The sequence below is a fragment of the Sceloporus occidentalis genome, unplaced genomic scaffold (genome assembly GCF_023333645.1).
Source record: "Sceloporus occidentalis isolate IW3139 unplaced genomic scaffold, rSceOcc1.0.p SCAF_27, whole genome shotgun sequence".
In the NCBI taxonomy this organism is placed as follows: Eukaryota; Metazoa; Chordata; class Lepidosauria; order Squamata; family Phrynosomatidae; genus Sceloporus; species Sceloporus occidentalis.
Window position 1 is genome coordinate 5,890,701 of NW_028317007.1, and position 27,655 is coordinate 5,918,355.

At 39.1% G+C, this 27,655-nt stretch overlaps 1 protein-coding gene across 2 annotated transcripts; it reads left to right on the forward strand.

The window, feature by feature from the left end:
• LOC149299886 (NEDD4 family-interacting protein 2-like) lies at positions 1 to 27,655 on the forward strand. 2 transcript variants are annotated; one of them, XM_089485923.1, is made up of 8 exons: positions 1 to 42; positions 7,154 to 7,301; positions 7,884 to 8,011; positions 13,919 to 13,978; positions 16,193 to 16,280; positions 18,218 to 18,342; positions 22,841 to 22,907; positions 27,552 to 27,655. In XM_089485923.1, exons 1-8 carry the CDS (start codon positions 1 to 3, stop codon positions 27,653 to 27,655), a joined length of 762 nt encoding a protein of 253 aa, XP_089342049.1. The 2 variants fall into 2 exon arrangements, with proteins under 2 accessions (XP_089342049.1, XP_089342050.1); XM_089485924.1 differs by lacking the exon at positions 13,919 to 13,978.

The window sequence follows — 27,655 nt, forward strand, 5'->3', positions numbered from 1 at the left end:
ATGGATCACCAATACCTCCAAGCGGCCAATCGATACCAAGTGGTAAGAGCTGGGCTGACGTCACTGTTATGTGTCATGTATGGAGGCGGTGTTGGTTCAATACGCTTTATTTCTCGTTCGCTGCAGTGCGATTGTGTAGGCTCTTCATGCCTGCCCTTGTAGCTTGTAATATATGCGTCCAGCCTGCAGTTTTTAAGTCTCCATCTTGGAATGCAGACTAAACAGTGATTAGTCGCTGTCCAATTGTTCTCTCATTTTCCATTTGTAAGGCCTTGCGTTTCTGCTTATCTGTAAAGCTGCATAACTGTTTAGTGACATGTGTTACCTTATTACACGTCATAAGATCTAGAATTATTTATACAGCTGCGATAGGGATAGGATATTGTGTGTAAGTTCCTTTGTATGTTAACTGAATGAAGAAACCATGTAATCGATAGACTCCTCGTGCCAAAATACTCACAGATAACCCCAATGTGACAAATCCTGGGAAATGCCTTCTGTCTACATTGATTTATGTCATATAATGCGCTCATCGAGGCACTGCATTTAATCCCGTGTCTGTTTCGTCCCATAAGAACTATTCCAAAAAATATGATGTCATGTAAGGAAGCTGTGCTTTACCAGTATGGTGGTAGATAAATGGAATAGCCTGCCATCTGAAGAGGTAGAGGCTGATACAGCGAGGGAATTTAAGGATTAGTTGGATAGACATAAAGCTATCCTGAATCTAAAACGAGACCAAAGCCTGATTGAGAGCTCTACATCAGGAAAAATGGGCATACTAGATGAGCAAATGGTTCTTGTCTCCCTTCAATTTCTATGTTTCTATTCCAAATATAAATACAGAAAAAGTGAGTCAAGTATTTGGACTGCTTGTTATTGGCAACACATACTTGTCACATGTTGCCCTGCAGTACTTTGGGTGTATGAATTCACTTTAAGCGTGCTGCTCATTAACTGATGGCCAATGTGGTCATCCTACCTGATTCTTATTTCTATTGTCATTCTTTTAACTTTAATTGACTGTACATCTAGAGAACATCAGAGCGTGCCGTATTCCATGATGGGCAACCGCCCAAGTGAGCATGGCCTGAGTTACTGAGTTAAGGAATTGTTTGGCCATAATAATAATAATAGTGTGAGGTTAACAGTAAAAAAAAATACATACATCCTAGAACTTCACCAGAATTTGAAACATTTAATGTTACTTATTTATGCTCTTTTGTGTCTTGTTGGCTGCACGTCCGCACCGAGAACCTTGTATGTAGAAATGTCTTCTTTGAACCCAAAAGTGGGAGCCTGTTTTTCTGTACTAAATTCATGGCCGCACCACTTGTCAGAAACACAGAGGAGAGTAAGTGCCCCAAGCTACGTGTACATATTTAAGGAAACAAACTCTTTTTAAGAATTTTGGGGTAACATCATTGCGCAATCCTTGCGATAAGTTAATCAGCACATTATGCTTATTTGCTTCATAAAAGTAACTTTGGCAGTAAGCCCTAGAAGACGCGTCACTTATGTATTAGTAGAGGACAACCATTCGAATGGCTTTCGGATAAGAGAACCTTCAGGTTTCAGCCATGGACTCTGAGCAGGAAGATGTGATTCATGACGAAGAGCCGTGGCATTCACGGTAACATCAGCCATGGAAATAACTTGCATTTATAAAGCATAAAGGCAGCTGGCAGCTCGCCCAGGAACAATGATCTCAAGATTTATATGTATTTTAACATTAAAAGAGCGGTCAGGTGGAAACGGTTCAATAGCTTGACATGTAGAAGGTGGTCAGATCAGCATTTGGTCTTTGGGGATCCTGGTTTTATTACCCAGACAGAGTCATTTGATTGCGATACATTATGTCTCAGGCTGATGGGTGTGAATCATGAAGTGTAAAGTTCGCTAGTTCAAGAACACGACTTCACGAATAAGTGAACATTGTCACCTAAACGGACACCGGCGCATATGTTAGGATTGTAGGGAAAGCTGATGTTCTGCTTATGTACATTTATACTCGCTGGTGTGCTATCTTAATACACTTTAACACATCTACCAGTGCTTGCTTTTGTGTTAAATAACAAGTAAATGGGATCCAGCAAACTTAATAGGTGAAGCCGATGTTTACAGGATTAAAAAACAAGTCTGGATGGTTTTAGGTGTTCACTAGGAATGTGGTTTCTAATGTTATATTTTATAACAAAACGAATAAATATACCAGAGCAAGTGGGAACAGCACCTTTAGGAATAAGTATAAACCTTACGCTTTGGTATGGTATATTGTCAGTTAGCGTATCATGCTAAAATGTTTGGCCTTGCAGAATAAGTTCTCTATCCTAGCAGAACAAGTTCTCTGTTTGTTTCCCAGGGCAGCTTAACATTCTAAAAGGTTCTAAAGTATGATTTGCTTCCATAAGGCTAATATGGTGTTTGTATTATGCGCCTGGCAATATAATCGGTTTCTTCTAGACCTTTGCTTCAGTCTCGTGGATTGTCAACGCATTATTCTCTTGACCACCCTGGTTCTAAGCACCATTATTGTACCCAATATACTTTTTTATATTATACGTAGCATTTCAACAACATAAGTTAAAATTGTCATCATAAACTAGCATTCAGGTATAATAATTTGTACCCAGACATGTAGATTCTTCACTGATTTGGTTTATGAGCTGAACCCTCGCTGCTCCTGCTTTCTTCTTACATGCACTTTGGCTATAAAGCTGCTGTCTTGATTTCCCTGACTGGCAAGAGCTGACACCTTCTGTAAATGATCTCTTATTTATACATTCTTCTGTTATACACGCTCATGCATGAATCCTGTGGATGAGTAGCCTTATTACACATAGGGTTGCCAGATAAATCCTGACCACTTGTGATAGCAGTAATAGCAACTTCACTTTTTTTATTTATTAAAAAAGGGGGAAATATGCTATAACACGACCACAGTGTCGGACCCAGGCAGCCAGCACCATATAATCCAAAAAAAAAAAGTTCTTTGCTATTGGAGAACAGGAGAGTCCAACATAGAGAAGCAGCTTGGGGACATAAAATCATTGTGTTCGAAACTGCAGGAGCAACTGAGGCTTCTAGCTCAGCTGTAGGTCTGCGTCAAGAGTTCAGTAGATGGGTGTACCAGGGTCCCACTGTCTTCTTCTAATGTTGAGCTGATGGCATTGCTGGACATCTTCTGATTGCGAAGGGAAGCAAGCATGATGTGTCTTTCACCTGCTGTACTAAGTTTGTTTGGCTGACCACTGCGTCTTCAGTCCTCGACATTGCCCATTTCTTTGTGTTTCTTCAAAAAAAAACTTTGACATAAGATCTGAAAAAACCTTGTCTGCCTAGAAAGTTCTGCGTGGGAGAAACCTCACTGATAACTAGGGAAAAGAAAAATGTTGGTGCACTAAGCTAGGCCCAGGCTTAAAATTTAAACCTCAGACTAGCTTACACTGACATTTTTCTTTTCTCTGCTTGCACATATGTGAGGTTGTTGGCTTGTTATTTGTCTGGTTGTCCAGGGGTTAATTCGGAGGAGGTTTACGTGCACCTCCCCCAACACATTAATAAGGTTTTGGTAGCAGTATAAACTGCTTTGTGTGCCCACTATGTAGGAGGTGAGAGTAGTTTCTCACTTTATTGAGAGTGTGCCTTGACGTGGCGGGTGAGCTTAATTATGCTTTGGCCAATTCATAGAACCAAAACCATTCATATTATATAAACCATTTATATTATGTTTATATATTTGTTGCCAACTTTTTTTTTTGTATTACTACCATGTGTTTTGTTACTGCGCTCAGTCTTGCCATGATGTGTGACTTTTGACATTAAGCAACCTCATCTTGTTAGTGAGTTTGGCTGTTCCTCACCCAGCTTTATTCCTCCTATAGAACTGTAACCGTTTTAGTTAATTACTGTATATTAGGCTACATATTAAGTTGATCATTAGCATTTGTTTGTTATTGTTTATTCATTCGCGTAACTGTATGCCTACAAAATCCATGACTTTGTGCAAGTGTACCTAGAAGAATTGAATTGATGCTGTTTTGAAGGCCAAATATTGATTTTATTGAGATTGTTCTTCTGTTTACTCGCATTGCATTTTGATAAATGATAAAAATAAACTATTAACAACTTTTTTTTAGCATTTCTACATACCTGCCTAAGATATTTGCATAGTACTGTGTGTATATGTTTTGGTGTGATATATATTACATACATCCAACACACTACATAACTGGTACACATGCTATACATCAGAGGTAGTCAGATTGTAGCGTTCTTTGATTTTAGGTGAATTTCAGATCCTATGATGCTTATTTGCCCATGCTGGTGCTAGTGGATGGTTGTCGGGTAATACAGGTTATGTTGCATAATTAGAGCTTCCTAATTAGCTAATAGTTGAATACGGAATGGGCTGTCCACTTGGCCAGAATAAAATGCTTTTCCCAGAAAACTTCAGCTAAATGGCCAAGCTTCAGGCTCGTCTTCATCCACAAGTCTAATATAACTATATTGCTGTGTATATATACTCACTGGCCACTTTATTAGGTACACCTTGCTAGTACAGGGTTGGTTCCCCCTTTTGCCTTCAGAATTGCCTTCATTCTTCGTGGCATACTTTCTAAAAGGTGCTGGAAACATTCCTCGGAGATTTTGGTCCATATGGATATGATGGCATCACGCAATTGCTGCAGATTTATCGGCTGCACAACCATGCTGCGAATCTCCCGTTTCACCATATTCCAAAGGTGCTCTACTGAATTGAGATCTGGTGACCGTGGAGGCCATTGGAGTAGAGTGAACTCATTGTCATGTTCAAGAAACCAGTTTGAGATGATGTTAGCTTTGTGACATGGAGCATTATCCTGCTGGAAGTAGCCATCAGAAGATGGGTACACCGTGGTTATAAAGGGATGGACATGGTCAGCAACAATACTCAGGTAGGCTGTTGCACTTAAACAATGCTCAATTGGTACTAAGGGGCCCAAAGTGTGCCAAGAAAATGTCCCCCACACCATTACCGCCAGCCTGAACCGTTGATACAAGGCAGGATGGATCCATACTTTCATGTTGTTTACGCCAAAGTCTGACCATGCCGTCTGAATGGAGACTCATCATACCAGGCAACGTTCTTCCAGTCTTCCATTGTCCAATTTTGGCAAGCCTGTGTGAATTGTAGCTACAGTTTCCTGTTCTTAGCTGACAGGAGTAGCACCCGCTGTGGTCTTGGCCTCCTGCCTTCAGCCCTGCCCAGTGGGCCTCCTGCCTTCAGCCCTGCCCAGTGGGCCTCCTGCCTTCAGCCCTGCCCAGTGGGCCTCCTGCCTTCAGCCCTGCCCAGTGGGCCTCCTGCCTTCAGCCCTGCCCAGTGGCAGTCTTTACTTTTTGCACGCTTGGGAGCAGCTCCTTGGCGTGACAAAGTTTACAGTATGCAGTTTGGTACAAGTTAAACTGGATTATGCAAGTATTTTGTTTATAGAAAAATAATGAGATAAATGTGAAAAAGCAACATTGCGGTTTGTTTGAAAACATTGGCTTTTTGTGATGTTTCTTTCTCGCATTGCACAGTGGCTTATGTATCTAAATCCTATGTATTTTTAATCTTATTTCACCAACATGTATTTAATTTTCTGGTTGCTTATTTAAACTCTTAATTAGACGTGGGTAATCTGTTTTATAGCGGATTCAGAAAGAGAGAGGCTTACAAGTGCACATAGCTGTGATCTCTCACCATGGCAGGCAGGTTCAAATTAAGTAACAAAGTTCTTATTTTCAGAAGATATTTGTGAAAGGAGTAACCATTGTTCTGCAATGTTTCTGTGTGAGCCTCTTAGCTCACCCAGTACAGCTTGATGGCACATAAGCTTGTTGACGATAAACGGAACCTCCCAGCAGAGGCTAATACAGCGAGTGAATTTAATCCTGCATGGGGTAGCCATAAAGATATCCTGAATAATTATTAAGGTTTGAGTTTCTACATCAGGAAAAATTGATGTACTAGATATGACATACCTCCCAACTTTTCTGACGAGACAAGGGAGCTGTAAATTAGTTGGAGGTCTGTTCTTCTGCAGAATGGTCGGAGCTGCCACACTCTCCAACAAAAGCGACCTGGTTCGGACACCCAACATGTTGGCGAGTATGATGACAGCTACTGGCAGGGTTTGGTCTTGGACCCGGTCTCTAGGTGAGAATGTGTTGGAAGCACACCATCAGTTGTCTATGTATACAACTTTGGCCCACGCATTAGCAATGCCTGGCCGAAAGTGGATAGCAGCTGATTGTAAAGTAAACAAATGTTTTGAGTGACTTCCACTCTAATTTTACTAAAAGAAAGGAACCTGAGAGGCAAACATTATGAATCATAGTGCCTTGGTTCATTAGCACTGCATATGCCCACAGTCGGACACATACTCTCTCTCTCTCTCTCTCATAAATTGGGAAATGTCTAAAAATGCAACCTAGTGGCCCTGGCACAATAGCAACCCAAAGGTGTTTCCTTTTGATGAGACTATTCTATTTATTATTGTTCCAGTTGTCAAACTTTTCACCATGTTTTATATAACTGACACACTATGTGTAAGTAATATATTATGCCCACAAGGCATTATTGATTTATGATCAGTGACCAAAAGTATGTGGACACTTGACCGTCATATGACCTTGGGCATTAATATGGAGTTGTCCACACCTTTGCAGCTATGACAGCCTCCACCCCTCTAGGAAGTTTTTAGACAAAATTTTGGAGTGTGTCTGTGGCAAATTGTGTCCATTCAGCCAAAAAAGCATTTGTGATGTCAGGCACTGATGTTGGATGAGAAGGCCTGGCTAGCAATCGGCATTCAATTCCATAGGTGTTCAGTTAAGGTCAGGGCTCTCTGCAGGTCACTCTGGTTCACAACAAACTCTTACCATGTCCTCTTGCACCGATATTTTTGCATCCCTAATTCTACTGCCGATGTTTGTCTATGTGCTTGATTTTATACATCTGTTAGCAATGGGTGTAGTTGAAACACCTAAACTCTATAATTAGGACGGGTTCCCACATACTTATGGTTGTATAGTGTAAGCTATGCATGGACACTAGTCTGTCTGAAGTTCTGTGCAGCGGATGTAACTTTTCTCACCTTTTCCTTTTTTTTTTTTTTTTTTTTATAAGCTTCAAAATGAGGATGACCCTTCAGAAGCCGCAACCACGGAACAGCCTTCAACCTCTTCACAGCCTGCACAGTCATCAGCCTCCTCTACAGTGGATGTATCTCCTCCACCGTACAGCAGCATTGCCGTGGAAGGAACCACAGATGCAGGTGCGTCTGCTAGTTGTATCATCCTAGATAATGCAAATAACTTCACAGTACCAAAAGTTGAATGCCCTTGAAAAGACGTTACTGGAACTTGTACAAAAGTCAACAAAGTGTTCCGTTCTGTGCCCCAAGACAAGCATATAGGAGGTCAATTCATTGAAGAGAGTGCACTGATATTCTACATATGGGATGTTGTCTATGTTGGTGTGTTCCTTCATTTCTCTTGTATGCTCCTGCGTGTTGTGTGTTTAGATATGTTAATATCAGCTATGTTGGTGGTATGTAGTGGCACATATATACCATATAGTGATACCCGGGGTGAACCCTTAGCAATCGTTAAAACTAAGCTTTCTGAATTGTCGTAAAACATTATCACCTTAGTCTTACTATGACAAAACTTTAAAGAAAAGAAAAAAAAATCTCAACATGGTAAATAATTTTTAAAAAGTAACACAACATTTAATATTTACGTTACGTATTTTTCTTGTGGCAAATTCATCATAAAGGATTTTGCCAAACCCCACCTCTAGAAAGTAAAATGTCTTCCTTATTTTGTGTTGACGGTTTCCTTTTGTTTGTCAATAGAAACACACAATGAATTCTACCCTGTGCCACCTCCTTACAGTGTAGCAACCACCCTTCCAACCTATGACGAGGCTGAGAAGGCCAAGGCTGCTGCAATGGCCACAGCAGCCGCGCAAGCAGCACAGAGAGTAAGTAAGCAAACGCTTGTTTGAGTTTCATTTGTGGTCATTGAGTCAAGTGTTGCCGGTGACTGAAACTTTATACAGGATTGTTTTGTTTTTGTTTTTTCTTATCCTATTTTGCTTTTTCTGGTTGTGGCAATTAGACCAAATTCCAGACCAAAATCTCTCAATAGTTAGTTTTCCTAGAGATGTGTGGGATGTCATCATTTTATTAGGAAATCTGCCAAGCACTGTAACAAAAGTAAATTGAACTGTATACCATAGGGTGTTGCTTATTTCTCTTTCTGTTGACATTAAGGCATTGGTGAACATGGTTCTCACTGGCTCTAACTAGATTAATCTCTTTATGTTGCACATCCCCTGTTTTTTACAGTGATTTGCTTGACTAGTATATGCAATAACCACCCTTAAACCAGTTGTGATCTGCTGAGACTAAACTGATACAGTGTGAATGATGATTAAATACCCAGGCAGTTGTAAACCTAGAGAGAGCTCTAAGTTGAGAGCAAGAAATAACTGGCTGGGCCAAAATTAATAGGAAATAAAAAACTGCCCGAGACACGGCAGTACTGTAGCATGTGCACAATGTAATCTACAAATAAGTCAAAAGATAACACCTTCCGCAAGTCAAAAGCTCTTACAGCAAGACTTGTAGAGGTTCAGATTCGCAACACCTATGTGTTGGCTGAAATAGTAGATGTCTTCAGGAAGTATGCCTTCCCCTTAAGTCTGGGTCCTTGCATCAGCCATGTTTTACAACAAAGAAAACAGATTAATCATAGGCTGATTTATTGTCTGAATCTTTGCAGTGTTAATGGGAAAAAATATATACCTTAAAAGAATCAGTCCTAAAGGAACATAAGCTTAAAATACCAGGAACTATAGCTTTTGCATTCCACATACAGTGCTGTGAAAAAGTATTTGCTCCCTTTACAATTTTTTATTTTTCTTATTTGTCACATTTGAATGTTTCAGATCATCCAACGAATCTTTATATAAGACAGACTTGGGTAACTAAGTAACGCAGTATGTCATTGCATTGTTTTGAAACGGAAGAGGTCAGCAAAACGCCCTCTTACCTTCAAAGTAAAAAACACTGTTGAATATAATTGATAACCAGTGTCATGCCTTAGATGCAATGTAACTTGCATTTTGCCCTTACACCCTTGAGCCAATTTTACTGGCGTTATGCTGCAATTACCGTATTTCCCCATGTATAAGACGCACCCCTATTTTTGGGGGCCGGAATGAAAAAAAAAATATATATTACATAAAGTTATTGTACTGGCTGCCTGGCCATGATATGAGTGTGATTGATGGCTGTTAGCAATTGCACTCCTATCATGCTCAGGCAGCCAGTACATGCACATCACTTTCAGCCTCCCTGTGCCCCCTACACATGGATCGACACGTACACATGTACACACATACACACATTCATTTACTCCCCCACCTTACCTGAACTGCAGATCTTCTGCTGCCGCTTGCCCACTTCCGTGGGGGCTGCTGTTTCCCCTCTGCCTTGGTTGAACAGGAACTGTATAAGATGCACTACCACCAGTTAGTCGGGGTGAAACATTTGGAATATATATATATATATATATATATATATATATATATATATATATATATATATATATTCCAAACGTTTCACCCCGACTAACTATATATATATATATATATATATATATATATATATATATAATATAATGATTGGACATGATTATCATGGACAATTGTATGTCAGTTTTTTCTAGGACTACATAATTAAGGTGAAATTCTTTATACCCTCACTCAGGATTACTTGGTAAAGAGTTTATACACCAAATGTTGTTTACAATGATGTAACAAATATCATCCCGTCCACTGAGTACACCATACCACAAGCTTTATTATCTAGTTTTAATATAAGACAAAGATAACATGGGCAAAATGCTGCTTTTTAGCTTTGAATGATCATTTAATTTATTAAGGGTGAAGAGTTAATCAAAGATGTGGAGGATGTGAATTGGCAGAATTGTCTTAATTCGGCTACATTGGAGGGGGGGGGTGAGCAGAAACTGCATTTTTAAAATCATACCACAGCATCTCAATCGGATTCAAGTCAAGACTTTTAACTAGGCTGCTCCAAACCATTCATTTTGAGCCATTCAGAGGTGGACTTGCCTGTGTGTTTGGAGCATTATCCCCCTATATAACCCAACTGCGCGTGAGCTTTACTTTACAAACTGATGCCTGGATATTTTCTGGTAGAGAGCAGAATTAATGGTACCATTGATTATGGCGAGCCACCCCGGTCCTAAAGCAGCCCCAAGAAATCAGACTACTACCACCATGTTTTACTGTTGGTATGAAGTTCATATTGAGGAATGCTGTGTTAGTTTTATGCCAGATGTAACGGGACCATTTCTTCCAAAAAGTTCCACTTTTGATCGATTAGTCCACAGAATATTATCCTGAAAGTCTTTGGTCATCAAGATGTTTCTTGGCAAAGGTGAGCCATTGTGGTTTTGACTTTGCCGCTCTCCCATCGTTGCCATTAATGTGCAGTCATGAACACTGACCTTAACTGAGGCAAGTGAGGCCTACAGTTCTTTACATGTTAGTCTGGCTTTGTGACCTCCTGGATGAGTCACTGATGTTCTCTTGGAGGAAGTTTTGTAGGCAAAGCCACTCCTGGGAATGTTCACCACCACTTCAGGTCTTCTTCGTTTATAGATAATGGCTCTCAACGTCGTTCGCTGGAGTCCCAGAGCCGTAGAAATGCCTTTGTAACCCTTCCCAGACTGATAGATGTCAGTCATGACTTTGTCTCTCATCTGTTCTAGAATTTCTTTAGATCGTGGCATTGTGTGCATTGATCTGAAACATTTAAGTGTGACATATATGCAAAAATATAATAAATTGTGAAAAGGAAAAACACTTTTTGCTGATTACCGTTGATACATTTTTAAATCCCATCGAACCTCTGACTAAAATAAGTGCTTTTCCGAACGTGATTAGTTAAATATATGTCACAATGTATACTGAGTGTTCATTGCCCCATTAAAGAATACCAGTTAAAACTTTTGCTTCATTTCTAGGTATTTTTAGGAACGTTTGCCCTGAAACATTTTATTGGGCAAACAAAATAAAGCACCAATGACATAAAAGTGACAATGCCTCAAGAAATAATTGGGTTTCTCGGGAACAAAACAGTATTTTCCTCCCGTGGGTCCTAAACTCTGCCAGTCTTGGATCTGGTTTGTTATATTTCCCTAGCAGTGCACGGAACTAGAGGACTGAAATTTATGGCTTCAGATGTCTGATATAAAAGATTATTAGTGTTTTGGGCAATAACCACTTGTTATTCTTTTTCTACATAAGCTTTTAGAAAGCATTGGGACAGAAGAAGTAAATATGACTGTGTTATTTTCCCGGCCCAGACATAATAATTAAATATCCTGTAGCCTCTCCCATGATATATTGGAGCAGACTCAGTCTTATATTTTCCGCTTTCGTTTTTAATTGCGCTTTTGAGGGATTTATTAAGGGGCTGTGCATGTGTATGCAAAATATTAGTATTAATAATTTTGGAAAGTGTACCAGCTTTAAAACAACTGTTTGTCTTTGTATAAGAAGGCTTTACAAATAAGCATATTCCAACGGTAGATTATTTAAATATATGCATGGCAGATACAGATATAAAAGTCCCTTGACTCCGGGGAGAATAGTTTTTCTACAGTGAAGGGATCATATCTTTATGTCTGCATGTTGATTATTGCAATTTCTAGTCATGGGTATAGTGTTTAGTTGTATAGTCTCATCTATCCTTGGGCTGGAATTGGTGTCAGCAGGACACATGGTGGCCAAATGTTTGCGAAGCACATTAAAAGGCTTTAATATCACATGGTGTTCTGTGTAGCGTGAGAGGAAAGCACTTCACTTTATCTTGTTCTACAGGGCTATTTTAGCATCCACAAAATAACACACAATGAAGTGCCATCGTCTCTTGTGGAACTAGATAACACTAGTTGCTGAATACATACAGCTCAACACCTATTTAGCGCGTGTATATGTGTGTATTTCGCATCTTCGGTGACAGAGGCAATATGTAAAGAAGACTGTTCCAAACCAGTCTGACGCTGAAGGGATTAAGCAGAACCCTTAAAGAGGGACAGTCTAACGTCCCCCACACCTCTACTTTACAAGGATGCACATTAAAGTACTTCGTGCTAAAATATGGAAAACAAAGCATTTGCCTAACGCACAATTTGACGGTTGGCAGGAAAGTGCTCCTATTGGTTTTGATATGGATCGCTATAGCTTGATGTTCCATTGGTTAGCCATTATCGCATTAGATTAGAAGGTGGGTTAACATCCTAGCTAATGAAATTGTGGTTTTGTCCAGCTTATGCTGTGTATCTAGTGTTGCTAACTATATATTTTGGGTTTGAAAAGACATCGCTGCTCTTTGTTGGATAAAAAAGCATTTTGTTATTTTACTTAAAGCTGGAATGTAAAAAAATATATATACCGTATTTGCTCGATTATAAGACAAGGTTTTTTCCAGAGCAAATGCTCTGAAAAATACCCCTCGTCTTATAATCGAGGTCGTCTTCTGATCAGACCTCAAAAAAATGTCTGCTGCGGCCATGCTGCTTACCGGGCTTTGGTTGCGAGCAGCGTCTCTGCTACTAGCAGCAGGAGAACAGGAAGCTAGCACAGTCCTCGCATAACTCTACCTCCCCCCTCCTTCCTCTGGGGGCGGGGCCAGAGAAGTTGCCCGCACAGCCGGGCCCCTGCAGAAGTCTGCGAGTGGGAGATCTGCAGTTCAGGTAAGGGGGTGGGGGGTTTGATCAAGTATGTGTGATTAATGGAATGAATGATTATTTAAATGTTTGTGAATGAGTGTGTGTGTGATAGCATGGATGTGTAAGGGGGTAGCATGGAATAGGGAGGCTGTAATCACACTACTATCATCCTCAGGTTCCAGCATGTACTGGCTGCCTTGGCTTGATAGGAGTGTGATTGCTTTTAGCAGTATATATGCATTTTAACCCCCTATATGCCACTCAGCCCCATGATATGCCTTTTAACCCCCTATATGCCAGAGTGGCATATAGGGGTATAAGGCATATCATGGGGCAGAGGGGCATATAGGGGGGCACAGTGGCATATAGGAGCGTATAAGACATTTCTGGAGGCAGTGGCATATAGAGGGTTAAAAGGCACATCATGGGGCAGAGTGGCAAATGGGGGTATAAGGCATTTCTGGGGGCAGATGTGCATAACTGGGGGGGCAGGTTGGCAAATAAAAGGAAAGAAAAAAATATATATTTTTCTCAATCATAGCTTTTATTAAATATGAAAAAATAGTTTACATGAATTAATATTTACTAGTAAAACTTTTTTCCTATAGGGTAGTCTTATATTCAGGCTTTTTGGTTTTTTCCTAAATTAATATTTTGATTTTGGGGGGTCGTCTTATAATCAGGGTCGTCTTATAATTGAGCAAATACTAAAACCTGACCATTTCAAACAATGTATTGCTTTTTTTTTTTTTTTTTTTTTTTTTTTTTTTTTTTTATATAAAATACATTTCACTCCATAAGAAACATACTGTGTGTAAGCCTGGTCTTTGATTCATTGATTATATCCCAGCCATTGTTGTAGTGATGCTAAGGATATTAATCAATTTTTTTTCTGTGCACTTCAGTAGAATATTAAAAACCCCTTTATTTATCGTTGTGAAATCTGACGTGCTGAAGTACATTGTGATCCACTATATTTAATTTGCTATCTGAAGAATACTACAAATTTTGCAAAATAAATGTTGTTTTGTACAGTCGGTGGCTTAACATTCTGTATACCTGCTTCAAATTTATATATATGTCCATATTTTTGTCTTGTGTCTCTGTTTTACATGCTAAGCACGGCCAAATTAGAGAGTCTAGGAGTCTGTTTGATGAAATATTCCTCAGTCCTTCAGAGGTATGGAGCAATTTCACACTTTGATATAAAATGTATTTCTTGCTGTGCAGCGAACTCTAGTGCCGTTTTAACTCGGCGACTCTTACTAAGCTACCGTTTCATGAATTGATCAGTTATGGCTACACAAGAATGCTGGGTTTTATTTTATAGAAGTAATCAGTAATTCAGCACTCTTTTTTTTTTTTTAACATAAAATCTAACAGTCATTCAAAGCCAACTCAAGTGACATGCCCGAGAACAAAGACACTTTGCTTGAGAACTTGTTCCACCTTTGAAGCTCGAATCCCTGCCATCACCTGCTATTAAACATGAATTATTATGAAATTTTTTACTTACCCGCGTGTGGCGTTAATCATGAAACAGTTATTCCCAAAAAAGATTTTGCGATTAGTTCTACTAATGCGTGACAATGGACGAGTATGTCTGGTAACATTTGACCTTGGACTTCTAAATGAAAGAGTACTAAGCGACTCGCACAAAAACATCTAAAGAGCCCAGATGGGCAAAAAATACAATTCCCTGAGCATTTCTCATTGTATAAAATAAATGGAACACAGCGTACCGAGACTATTTCAGATCCAAATTTAGATTATTTTAAAGATTCCGTGGTTCTTTTTCCTGGATTTTTCTTATTATTTTTTCTATAGCAGGTTCTTTGCCATAAGAATTATATTCAATTCTCAAGAGCACTACCGCAAACCATCATGTTGCAAACTTTCGAGACTCTCTAGGTCTCTTCTTCTGGCATATTATGCCAATATTATTTTTATTTATTTTTATTAAAAAAGCTATTTTCTTCCAAAGTTCTAAATGTAGCTCGATCACAATAGTAGCGTGTAATATTTCTACTGCTGCACTAGAATTACTCTGCAATTAATATTGAGATTATTTCTGTCTGAGTCTATTCTGAAGGGTCATTCGTCTCCTGAAATAGATTGAAAATCAATGTATGTTCTACATGCATTCATTCTCCATTTTACCTTTTTTATTTTGTTTCTCCTTTTTTTTAACAGATATATTCTAGTTTTTTGTTCCTTTCAATGCAGGAAAAAAAACTGGATTAACCATTCCCTTTAAAACAATTATACCATTCTATCTCATATGCTTAACTCTGAAGGTGAAGTCTCCTGGGGGGAAAATGTTTTATCAAAAATAAAAGTGGATGGATCTGGCGCCCCCTTCTCACTACCCCCCCTGCCCCTTCTCACTACCTCTCCCCCCTCTGCCCCTTGAAGGATGTTAAATAAAGTTTTTTTTAAAAAAAACAATGTTTTAATTTAAGTCCCGGGCATGCGTCCCTGCTGCTATGGCACCCTGTGCGTGTTTTATATATATATATATATATATATATAATATATAATGTGTGTGTGTACATAGTTACACATGTGTATGCAGGCTTTGAATTGGGATTGTTAAATAACGTACAGAGAGACAGTGATTTTAAAACATAATGAAACTTGTGGAAGATGTTTGTTAAAATCATAAAAGATATTCATTATCATCAATCTCTAATGTGATAAAAGCTTCTGCTTATCCATGGAATAACTTAATGGTTTGCCGATAAGTGTAGTTATGACGCTAACGCAAACTATGCATCTTTCGCAATTTCCAGATGTTGTAATTTTAGTCGTCTGGCCTAAAAAAATGTATTCTTCTATTTCTTCAAAGAGAAAGCTAGGGGGAAAAAAATCTAAATACCAAGATCAACCTGTAACCTGAAGGTGGAACCTTTTCTTGCTAATATGAGTTAAGATTCTCATTTCGCTAAATTATGGTATTAGAAGGTTGATTGATACTCCACTTTTGAGCAATATGTTTGCTCTTCAGCTGGTCTAGCAACAAGATTTCTGTGTAATTACACTTGAATGGTAATTGAAGATGTTGCAATCCACATGGGATAAAACGGCAAACGCATTTACAAGACTGCCTGGGGATTTCTGTTTCATCTGAATTCTATAACCCTCTGCCAACTTCTCTCCAAAAATACAATGGGAGACAATGAACTAAACTGCAAGAAGATATTGTTGTTTTCTGAGCTGTCTATTAAGACGCTCGAGAAGTCAGAACATCTCTCCATATAGCTTTTTCATTTCAGTTTTTTAGTTTCCTTTGAACTATCTATATTTAAATAGGATTTGAATGTATGTTTGTCTATCCTTATAGACATATTAAAGCATATGTGACATTTGCCCACTTTGAAATATATTAAAACAGGAAGAAGAATATCCACCAAGGGATGACTTTAGTGATGCTGATCAGCTGAGAGTGGGAAATGATGGCATCTTCATGCTGGCCTTCTTCAGTAAGTAATTTGTATAGAACAGAAATATCACTTTGCCTTTATATAGCGTGTATGCGTATATATATACCGTATTGGCTCGAATATAGGCCGCACTTTTTTCCCCCACTTTAAGTCTTTAAAGTGGGGGTGCGGCCTATATTCGGGGTCTAGCGCCCGACGCCCGGGACATGCAGTTCCGGGCACCGGGCAGGCAGCGGGGTTAGGATACAGATCCCCCGCAGCGGTGCAGGGGACCCGTATCCTACTCTCTGATATGCTCAGACAGCCTCCCCTGCCGGCACTTCCCACAGGGGGAGTGCCGGCACTGGAGGTTGTCTAAGCGCATCGTGCAGACGTTCACTGGCAGCGGTGAACGTCCGCACGATACGTTTTACCTCTGCCCCCAAGACTTACCAGAGCAGACCCCCGGGTGTCTTGCGGAGCCGGCGGGGGACACCTATGCAATACGCGTATACAACTTCTGGTGCCGGCACATCCGCTGAGTCCCGGAACCGGAAGTTGTATACGCGTATTGCGTAGATGTCCCCCGCCGGCCCCGCAAGACACCCGGGAGTCTGCTCTGGTAAATCGGGGGGGGGGGGGGCCCGAGTGGCAGCATATCTCGGGGGGGGGTGGGGATAGTGGCAGCATATCTCGGGGGGGGGAGGACAGTGGCAGCATATCTTGGGGGGGGGGGAGGACAGTGGCAGCATATCTTGGGGGGGGGAGGACAGAGTGGCAGCATATCTCGGGTGGGGGAGAGTGGCAGCATATCTCGGGTGGGGGAGGGGGAGACAGTCTATTAAAAAAAAAAAAAATCTTTAAAAAAGCACCAAACTTTTAGGGTGCGGCCTATACACGGGGGCGGCCTATATCCGAGCCAATACGGTATTATGCGTCTCTGTGCAATATTTGATATATATATATATATACACATTATGCTTCCTTATGGTGTTAAAAGAAGCATTTATGAAGAAGTTACTCCTATATGTCCATGAACTTTGTTATAAAGATAGCTGTAACTGTAAAATGTTGTACTTTGTGCTCTCTAACATTAATACATACAACACTAAGAATGTAATAAAATGCTATATATTTGCTGATAACTTTGTATTGATTTTCTTAGCATATTAAAACAAACTCGTCCCCCGAGGTATATCACAAGTGACTGTCTGGCCGGTAGTTAGTATGCAGAGTATACACCGTACTGCGCTAGTGCATATTTATTCTGACACCTTATAAAATTAGATCAGGGCTTTCACAGTGATTGCTAGTATGCAGTTTAGCATTATCTTTGTAAAATGCATTCGTCTCAGCCTGTGCACCAGCATCGGGACACCTATTGTTTTGTTATTCGTACTCTGTAAATTTGAAATAAAGAAGTATCATAAAATGCTTGCTGATTTTTATAGGGGAATCCAGTGTGCACATTTAATGAGCAGTCGTTATACATGTTAATTCTTGTTTTAATTGGCTATAAAGCATACTCTGTCTAATGCATCTCCCTTAGAGTAACATACCGCCATCTAGTGGAGCATAGATGAGCTACAGGAACTTGTAGATAGGAACTTAATTCGGGTTTACAATAGGTGGGGAGATGTTAAGAGGAGAGAATTTTAAGGAATAAGAGGATATTTCATTGGAGGCCTCTTTTTATACGCTTAAAGGCAAAGACTCTCATCTGCACACATCCAAAATACTTTTAATATGACATTATGATCTCTGCATTATTAACCTTAGTGTAGGATATCTGTATTGTGCCGACACTCACATTTTTGGGATTGCTGATCTGTTCCCGAAACAGGGTATTCATTTAATTATTCTCATGAATAGAGTTCAGTGCTGTTTCTCTTCTCTTCTTACTGGACAGCCTATAGCAAATTTAAAGAATATGTTGCATTTTTGGAGGCGGCATGTTTCATAAATACCATACTTATTAAACTCATTTCTTGTTTTAGTGGCCTTTATTTTCAACTGGATTGGATTTTGTTTATCCTTCTGTATAACAAACACAATTGCGGGACGCTATGGAGCAATCTGCGGGTTTGGCCTGTCGCTTATCAAATGGATTCTTATTGTGAGGGTAAGTATGATGCAGTGCGCGTTTCTATACGGGATACGTTCTTTTTTCCACAGTACAAATCAGATGAGTATTTTCTGTGAATGTCGGATATAATGGTGTTATACAGCAGTGTAGGATACGCAATACAATTGTTATTGCAACCGTTCTAAAACTCGTAAGCCTTGATCAAATTTATTTTCCCCTTAGATCTTGTTTCGTTCTGTGTTCTTCTTGGGGACCTAAGATCTGAGCATTGCCTAGCAGAGCACAATGTTGAGAAATGAGGCATTCATAATTTTATCTAGCAGACTGAGATAAAATGAGAGCATTTATACTGAGACGCCAGCTTCGAGATCTGTTACCGCACTTGAGCAATTGACTTAAAAGTGCAATCATATCATGTTTTTGCATTCACATAATTTGTACAAAAGCGAAGTATCCTGAGATTTCCTGTTTTATGGAAGAAAAAAACCCCCCACTTCTGCTGCTAATCCTCTCCCTTCCCAGAATGCACAAGGACACTGAGTGCTGATGTGTGACTTGATGTCAGGTGGCAGCTACCGAGAAAATGAACAGGCAGCATTTGCTTGCGTTCTTGATAGACATAGAGGATCAAAGTAAGCCCTTTAATTCAGTGATTCCTGGGAAGGAAACAAATGGACGTTGCTGTCCCTTTAAATGTTCATGAGAGTTAAATGTCCCTTTTAATAGTTTTTTGTCAAATTCGTGTGTGGATTCATCGGTCTTGCTCTCTTTCCCCACCCACAGTTCCTTGGCTTGCATGAGTTGAACTGTTCCACCGTAGCGCACATGCACACTCTACCCCTGCCAGCCAGCTCCAGCACTGGGTTGTGTGAGAGTTCCAGTCTAACGAGACATCATGCACAGAAAGCTCTCGTGTATATATTTGAATGGGAATACTTTCCTGCCCGTGGTTGGCTTCTTTAAGCAGCAAACACTTGTGTGACAGTCTCACAACAGAGAGGGGGAGTTGCGCTGCTTTCTCCTAAAGATTATATATATATATATATATATATATATATATGTCTAAATATATGAGCAAAATAATGCATATGAAAGTACATCAATATGCATTCTTTGTTGGTGGGGCTGCATGGGGGACTAGAGTGTCCCTTGGAGTTACATCTCCCATCCTCCTCAGCCAGCCCCTTAGCTGGAAGAGCATTATGGGAGATGTAGTCCTGCAGCAGCTGGAGAGCCGCAGGTTGGCCGCCCCTGGTTTATAGCCTTCTGAGCTTTCATACTCTCATGTTGCCTCCAGTAATTATCCTGCAAAGTAAAAAACATTTTTGGAGCCGCAGGGTACAATAACGGGAAAAAAAAGTAAAAGCAAAGTAAAAACTATATATCGATTGTTTAAACGACATTATCAATGTGTTTCCAAATAGCTAACTTTTGCTCTTAACGTTCTCCTTTCGTTCTTGTTGTGTCTGTGTCTGGCCACTTGGTGGCACTGTTGGCACAGTTATTACTCCCATAGCTTTTTATTTATTTCTGGAAGCTTCTAATAACCAGGGATAGGATATACATAACACAGTAACAGGTTTATATCTGTTATTTATGCAGCTTCACATTAGCTCAAGACTTTGCATTCCTTGCAGCGTTTTTATTTTTGAAGCTCAAGGAAGATCACATCAATAGCTATTAGTAAATAATTTCATACACTCCAACCTAGTAATGTGGACGTAAAATTATATAGCCTGCCCCGTGACAGATGCTGTGCGTTATTGGGTTAGAGTGCGCAGGATATGTCTTCCATGGTCTAATGTCTGCATCCTGGCTGCATCTAGTGATCTTTCAGTGCAAACTGTGAGGACGGTATGGATCGGCAAAAGTGGGAACCTTGGCCGTTTTTATAAATATTGCAGATTGGACACAGATATGGTGACAGATACGGAAATCCAACCTGTTTCTCACATGGTTATTTGTTATAGACTATGAAACTGTTTGAATCATGTCAGCGATGCAGGAGCTTATCATACGCTAATCTTAAATGCTTAACAATTTATTATCTTGAATGATCCATCTGTGTGCCCTTCTTGGCACAGATACAGTTTGACTATGGGCTGGGTGGCGTATTCACTAACCCTGGAGTTTGCAGGAGAGTTGAACATTACACCATCTTGATATTCTGTGTCTATACTTCTTGAAGGCCATCCATGCAGGAGACGCTGACCAGGGATGGTCCTTTAGTGAGAACAGCTCCTTGGCCATTAGAATGTTTCACGCCTTTCTGTTTCAGAATCAGTCAATGTATAGCTAACTAATCTTATAAAACCAATAAAGATTTGTGTCTTTGAGCTCACATAGTAAAATGATGACAATGATATCCCAAAGAAACCTTTGATAATCTGTTTAGGGGGCATACATTACTGTATTGAATACAGGAATACATACCACGGTAGGTTTACACGGCTCAAATACCACTTCAAGGTTCATTTAGCCCCGTTCTGCTCTCTGCTGGGAACCAAATACGAGAGCATCTAGTTTGGAAATGAAAAGACTTTAATGACTGGGAGCCTTTTGAGGTTGGTATCCTTGGCAGCATTTAGCTATAGGGGTTACTGAAGGTCAAAAGCTGCTTTTTTTGTTTTGAAGGGTCAGTAGCATATCCCATTCTGCTAAGATTAAAGTACACATTGTCTTTGGTGCTAATATCCAAAAAGAGTAGTGTTAGGCTAGGTTTCCACTTTCAGCCAATTTCACTTTAAAAATGCTGCGGCCAGATGTTAGCTGTTCAATAGGAAATCGCACAATGCCATATCCACTTGGCGTTTTTTCAGTCCTCTTTGGCGTTTTTCTGCTTTTTTGGGCTCTGTGGCAGTTTTTCAAAATCGCAGCATGTTGACACTGCCGTTTTTTACATGGAAATCTTGGCGTTTTTCTCCAATAGAAGTCTATGGGAGAGAAAAAAACGCCATGAAAAAGCCATGTGGGTTTTGCCTTGGCGTTTTTTATGGTGTTTTTTTCCACAGTTACAATACAGAGGATGGACCCAGTATCTGTGTGTCCTACGAGAAATAGGCTGGAAACAAACAGTTTCACACAAAACAAAGTTCATATTGAATTTTACACCATTTGGAACAAACATGCCATTACAAACAAACATACACAACTGGATCCTGCGTGCCAAAAGCAACAGCAAACAATTTACACCATCATTTGGGGCCAATCTTCCTAGAGGAGCAGACATTCGGAATAAAGCATGCCTTACAAACCACAGGAAAGAGACAAAAGGGTCCGCCGGGGCGTTTAAGTAGAACTCTACCAAGGAAATGACATCAGGAGGGGGCAGATACTTGCCATTTATCCTAATCCCTTTTAGCTGGGTGAAAATTCCAACGTGTAAAGGCTGGAAAAACTGCCTAAGGTCAAAAAAGCAATTTCCACAGAAAGGCCAAAACGCAGGAGAATGCAGTGGCAGTTTTCTTCGCGTTTTTCATCAAGAAAAAAACGCAGGACAAAAACCCAAGTGGAAACCTAGCCTTGGCCTTGGAGGATGGGTTGTATGAAGTCCAAGTCGGTGTTAAGCGATTGATTCTGCTGGGAGCAAATAAACCATCCTAATGCCCTCCACCTGATCTCTGATGTGGAAAGATTAAAGCGTTAACGTTGTATAATCTTACACCGCATGCCTGTGGATGATGAATTTTAATGTAATGGTTATTTTTTTTTTAAGAAATCTGAAGGAATACTGCATCTTTTTTTTTTTTTAAATTATACTTTTATATTTATTTAGCATCAGTCATGCAATAAATCATACTGTCAAATGAAATTGTTTTGTCTTTCTACAAATCTGGGGGAAAAAAGTATTATGTTGCAGTTCCAACAATTATACAATACTTATAATAATATTATAATATTTTTGAATATACATTTCAGTCAAACTACAATTTAGAAAAAAATATAGACTGTAATATAGTGATCAGGCTCCCTGTACTAATCTATAACCAATGAACTTAACAATATGTACCTAAATAACCTATTTAAGAAGAAGAATCAGATCCCTGAAATGGTTGCTTCAATGCTATACCTTTTTATTATATATTTCTTATTGTAACTGGTAAACACCATTACCTTGTTTTCTTTTTATTATTTTTGTAAGTTTACTGAACTGCAAAATGTAGAAACATGACAGGTCTCCTTGAACCTTATAACCACGTTGATGTGTTTTGGTAGAAAACTACAATATAAGAGTCGACAAAAACTAAATCGTTTATGGAATCCGTGAAATTTCTAGTGACATTTCATCTGTATTATTATTAAGCTTTTAGTGATCCTTAATAATTCAATTAACACAATGTAGCATTGGTTGCCTGTCGTATTAATGCATTTAATTAAAATGTTTAATGAATGTATATACAAACAATGTGATAAAGGTCTTTGTAAAATCTGTTGATCCATTTAGTAATTTGAAGACAGACTGCTTTATTTATGAGCACCTACGCTCCCTTTCAAGGTCAAGGTTGAGAATTTTCCTGTTTTGTTTTTTCCTTAGTTTTCAGACTATTTCACTGGATATTTCAATGGACAGTACTGGCTGTGGTGGATATTCCTGGTGCTCGGTAAGTTTGTGCACATCCGTTTTAATATACCAGTTCTTTTTGTTCTGATTTGTAAAACATTCCGTGTAATGTCCTAAGTGAAATACATAATATTGCTTTTATCTGTGCATCTATGACCTTCCTGTTTTCTGTAAAGTACAGAGCTGATAATCAATTGTTACATTCTTGGAATAATAACAAAAGTCTTGGAGCGAAATGTATAATTCCTAAGGCCTCTTCGGTACATAGAGTACAGAACATCTGATGTTCTTGACCCGCATGTGTCATCACCAAGCAATAAAACTATTGTGCTTTTGTGATGGTGGTGATTCACGTATTCATTTTTTTGAAACAACCTTGCCCTTCTGAAAGCAGAACTTTACATAACTTCTAAATAAGCTGCTGTTAGCTCCTATACTTTCTGTTTATGCATGTTCTTAGGACCTGCGTACAGGCCAAGGCTAGAGGCAGATAGCACTGTTGGGTGATCAGGCTCCCTCATGTGTTGCTGGCCAGTGAGCTGGTTACAATCTCAGATCTCCTAAACTTGCCCATTTTACACTGAGGACTGTAAGGACAGCCTCCGTGGCATGCTTTACCCTGCACTGACCTAAAATACCGGCGTATTGACGGCTTCCTTGGATGCTATAGTGGGAACTAAACTATTTTTGCAAGACTTCACCGAGATATGACTTCGCATCTTGGTGCTTAATAGAAAAGATGGCAGTCATGGAGGCAGATTCTCTGGGTGCATCCCTAGGGCAGCTCCTAAACCTTAATGCATCTTAGATGGACATCTTTTTCCAGGTTTAGAAGAAAGTCAGATTGGATTCCTCCGAAGTCCCATTCAAAATGTCCAACCCCAAAAGTCTTAAGGGGGGCAGTAATGCTCAAGCATTGTATTTCAGGACAATGTGAGAAGTGTTTCATTGAGGAATACTCCTTACTGCATTACTTGGTAGCTTGGAATTATTATGTACACATAGGCAGGACATATGAGAGACATATGTGGTCCATGTGCACTATTTGGGTTTAGCCACAAACACACAAATACTCCTTACATGACACTGTCATACAATGAAAAAACTAATAGTCACCACTTTGGTAAAATAGACCATTTTTTGTCTGTGTAACTCAATGCGCAGCACTGCAGAATCTATTGGTGATGTATGTATAACTAAAATATTCACAAAAATCAGTTCTATTTGTTTTGCTTCTTGTTGCAAAAAAGAAAAAAACAAAGAACAAAAAAAAAAAGTCAGCACACCAGTAATGCTAATAAAGTATGTTATCCCCAGTCAATAGTATAAATTAACATAAGTCATAAATTACATTGTTAGCATACCAGCATACATATATCAAAATATATATGATAGTGTGTATGATAAAAAAATGTGAAAATATTTAGATGCACTCACAAACAGTGCCAGTACAAGAGGCTCTTCAGAAGTAAAGTCTGTTCTTTATTCTTAAAAATTCTATAGATATAAAACAGAGAACGACCATATGGTGCAGTAACTTCCTATGCTGTATATAAGCAAGTAGAAATGCACTTACAAGATGGTTGAGTTCAAATAAGTGATATATTTAAACTTCAAAGTCCGGGGTCTGGTAAAGTTGATCAGGAAATGCAGATTGATTTCTTCTGTATCTCGACGCGTTTCGCCGCTATCTGGGCTTCCTCAGGAGAATAAAAAGAAGTTGGAGTAATCCGCAATAGTAATCAGCAATCGTACATGCTACTTCTGACACGTGATTGGGTGTTAAAGGCTTTGTATTTCGGTACATATATCAAAATGCACATATTTATCATAAAGGGCAAAATGGCCGGGCTGTACCAGTGAGATGTACCAGAGGTACTCTGTGTGGTCATTCTATGTCCGGTGGAAAAAACATTATTGTCCTTAAATGATGAACAGCATTATACATTGTGCTATTACGGTGTTTTTCATTTCCCCCTAATCTTGGGCTCCAACACAATGGCTTTGAAATGATGATTGTGAAAGCAATCACCAAACATTTGCTATTTTTCGTTGTGTTCTGGAAGAGAGACACCTAATGTATAGCTCATTTTTACATTGAGCAGAGAAATCGCCATGTGCATTATAGAAAGTGCCGCAGGCTACGTAGAGGCAATATCCGCTTTAAATTAATTTCTATCCTGTTATTTTTCAGCTTCACAAGTAACGCTTGCAGCGTCCCCTCATTTAAAGCATAGATTATTTCAACTCTTACATAGCTGGTTTCCAAAAACGGCATTCATGGGAATGCATGAGTGTTACAAAACCCGGGGGCCGTGTGGTGTGTCTGCGAGTCGAGAGACTACTCTTTGAAATGCATAGTACATTATGCCGTGCTCAGCCAGGCATGCGAAAAGCCTTCATGCTTCCAGATCACAGGACTTCCGTTCTATCCGCTCGATTCCAGAAATATATCTTTAAATATTTACTTAGCGATCATAGTTTTCTATCCTTTTGCACTTAACAAGATTACCTTTGGGGCTTTCCCTGCCCCGCATGATGATGAGCTTGGAAATGTTAGATTAGTCTCCTTAATCAGTTGTTTGGTCAACACCTGTTTCTAATCTGTTGAATGCTTATTGAAAATGAATAGGAAGGCTCCATTTGTAATGTTTGCATTTCTAACCAGTTCTGCCTTTCAACTAAGAACCTCATTCCACCATGTCTGTTGTTATGGTAATCTCCAAGAAAGCGATGATCCAAAGCCAAGGGTCTCCTTGCCTTACCATCTAAAGCAAAATAATGATGCCTCCAAGTCAGGATAATGCTGCTTAAGTTACTAGTTAATGGAAGTCTCTACGTGTAAAAACATCAATGTATTGATGCCAAAGTACATGCTAGTGTCTTTCCCTTGTGGTCATAGATTGATCGATGTCATTTTTGTGTTGCAAGTACTCAAGGCCTCCATTGTGTGCGGTCATGTGATTTGGATGGCTTTCCCTGCTCCAACACCACACTGAGCTGATACTTTATGGCTATGCTAATGAAGCCCCATTTATTTCACAAAGTCTTTTCCCCCCATAGCCTTTCATGGGTCAGTGGGCCCCTGAGACAGTATTTTTTTTTACCGCAAGGCATTATGTAAAAATAGAATTATTCAAAAACTAAAAACAATATTTTCAAATATTTGTTTTTAATGTGATCAATTTAATAAAACGTTAATGGGATTTTCTTGTTAAATAGCATAGCAAACAAGAAGTAACAGAGAAACATGAAATTTGTTAGGAAGCTTTAGGGGAACTAAACGTTTTCTATGAGACTTCACCAGGGAGGTAGAGCTTTGGTTGCTAGAATCCAATGGGACCAAGGATGTTAAACTATTGCTAGTTGAGCTAAGGGTTTTCTGTTGGAGCTTATGATTCCAAGGTGTTCGTTCGGGAGCTCCATTTGGCTGGCACTGAGCGTATTTTGCATGGTGTTAAGCTCCATCTGGGTAGCATTGAGCCGTGTAATTCACTCAACAAAAACCGACAACTTTTTTCTTCTATGAGTTCCGTTTTCAAGAAATATATCTGCTTTAAATCAAATGACCATACAACGTTTATATATATATATATATATATATATATATATATATATATATATATATATACATATATATATATATATATATAACTAGCCACAGCTCTATGATATTTCCTCTATGGATGTAGAATGGCTGCTAGAACATAAATTCTTATTTTGTTAGGAATTCAAAAAGTGCAGCAGTGTTTAACATTTATATAATAAACAAATATAGAAAGTCATTAAAGTCTTCTACAAATGATGCATTTAATTATGTAGACAGTCATATCACGTCCAATGACAAAAAAATATGTGCAGCTCCTGTTATTTAAAAAGCTTTACATAATCTTTTTATTTTGGGAGAAAAGCTATCCCCAGATCCACCCTGCTGCTTGATTGGACTTCAACTCATGAGTCCACTCTAGTTAGAATCTATGTGGCTGGGTGCCATGACTATACCCGAATGGCTGTTTTTTTAATCTAATGCATGTCAAGGGAGGGATGACAATACAATGTCACAACACGTCTTGCTAAAATGTCATGTACTGTATAGTCTTTTGAAGAAAAAAAAGTTATATATTTACATGATACATATAATGCATGTTAAAAAATATATATATATATATATACAATTTATATTTTATAATAATATGGATTAACAATCAACTAGATTGAAGCAAAAGTCCGGAACCAACGCACATTGCCAGGAGACGCTGGATAAAACCCAGTAGCCAGGAAGCCATGGCTCCTACCTATTTACGGCTGACTTAATATTCTTTTATCTTCCCTCATGGCACATAAAAACATGAACTTGGCTCATGAAATTCTCTGTCTAGTTCTAAATGCGTGTGAGTCTGTTATATGGCTTAACAAATACTGCTCAATACAATAATAAAAAACACTGTCTACTCAAAAAGTTTTATAATAGCCATAATGGAAGCAAATCGTTTAGAATCTTTTGGAATGTCAAGATATCTTTGCATACAATAAAACTTGGAGGCCAACAAAACAGTTTTAACAAATCTGTATTATATATTATAATATTGGCGTGAGAGTCTAAATTATAATAATCCACACGAGAGCATTGTTCCTTATTAATGTGCCTCTTAAAGATTGGTATCTTATTATGTTTATCTTTTAGGCTTGCTGCTATTCTTTAGGGGCTTTGTGAATTACTTGAAGGTACGAAACATGTCTGAAAGTATGGCTGCTGCCCACAGAACAAGATTTTTCTACTTGTATTAG

Coding starts and splice junctions, on each gene's coding strand:
- LOC149299886 (XM_089485923.1), top strand. CDS start 1: ATGGATCACCAATACCTCCAAGCGGCCAATCGATACCAAGTG. Junction 18,343..22,840: donor AATGGATTCTTATTGTGAGG/GTAAGTATGATG, acceptor TTTTTTCCTTAG/TTTTCAGACTATTTCACTGG. Junction 22,908..27,551: donor GTGGATATTCCTGGTGCTCG/GTAAGTTTGTGC, acceptor TTTATCTTTTAG/GCTTGCTGCTATTCTTTAGG.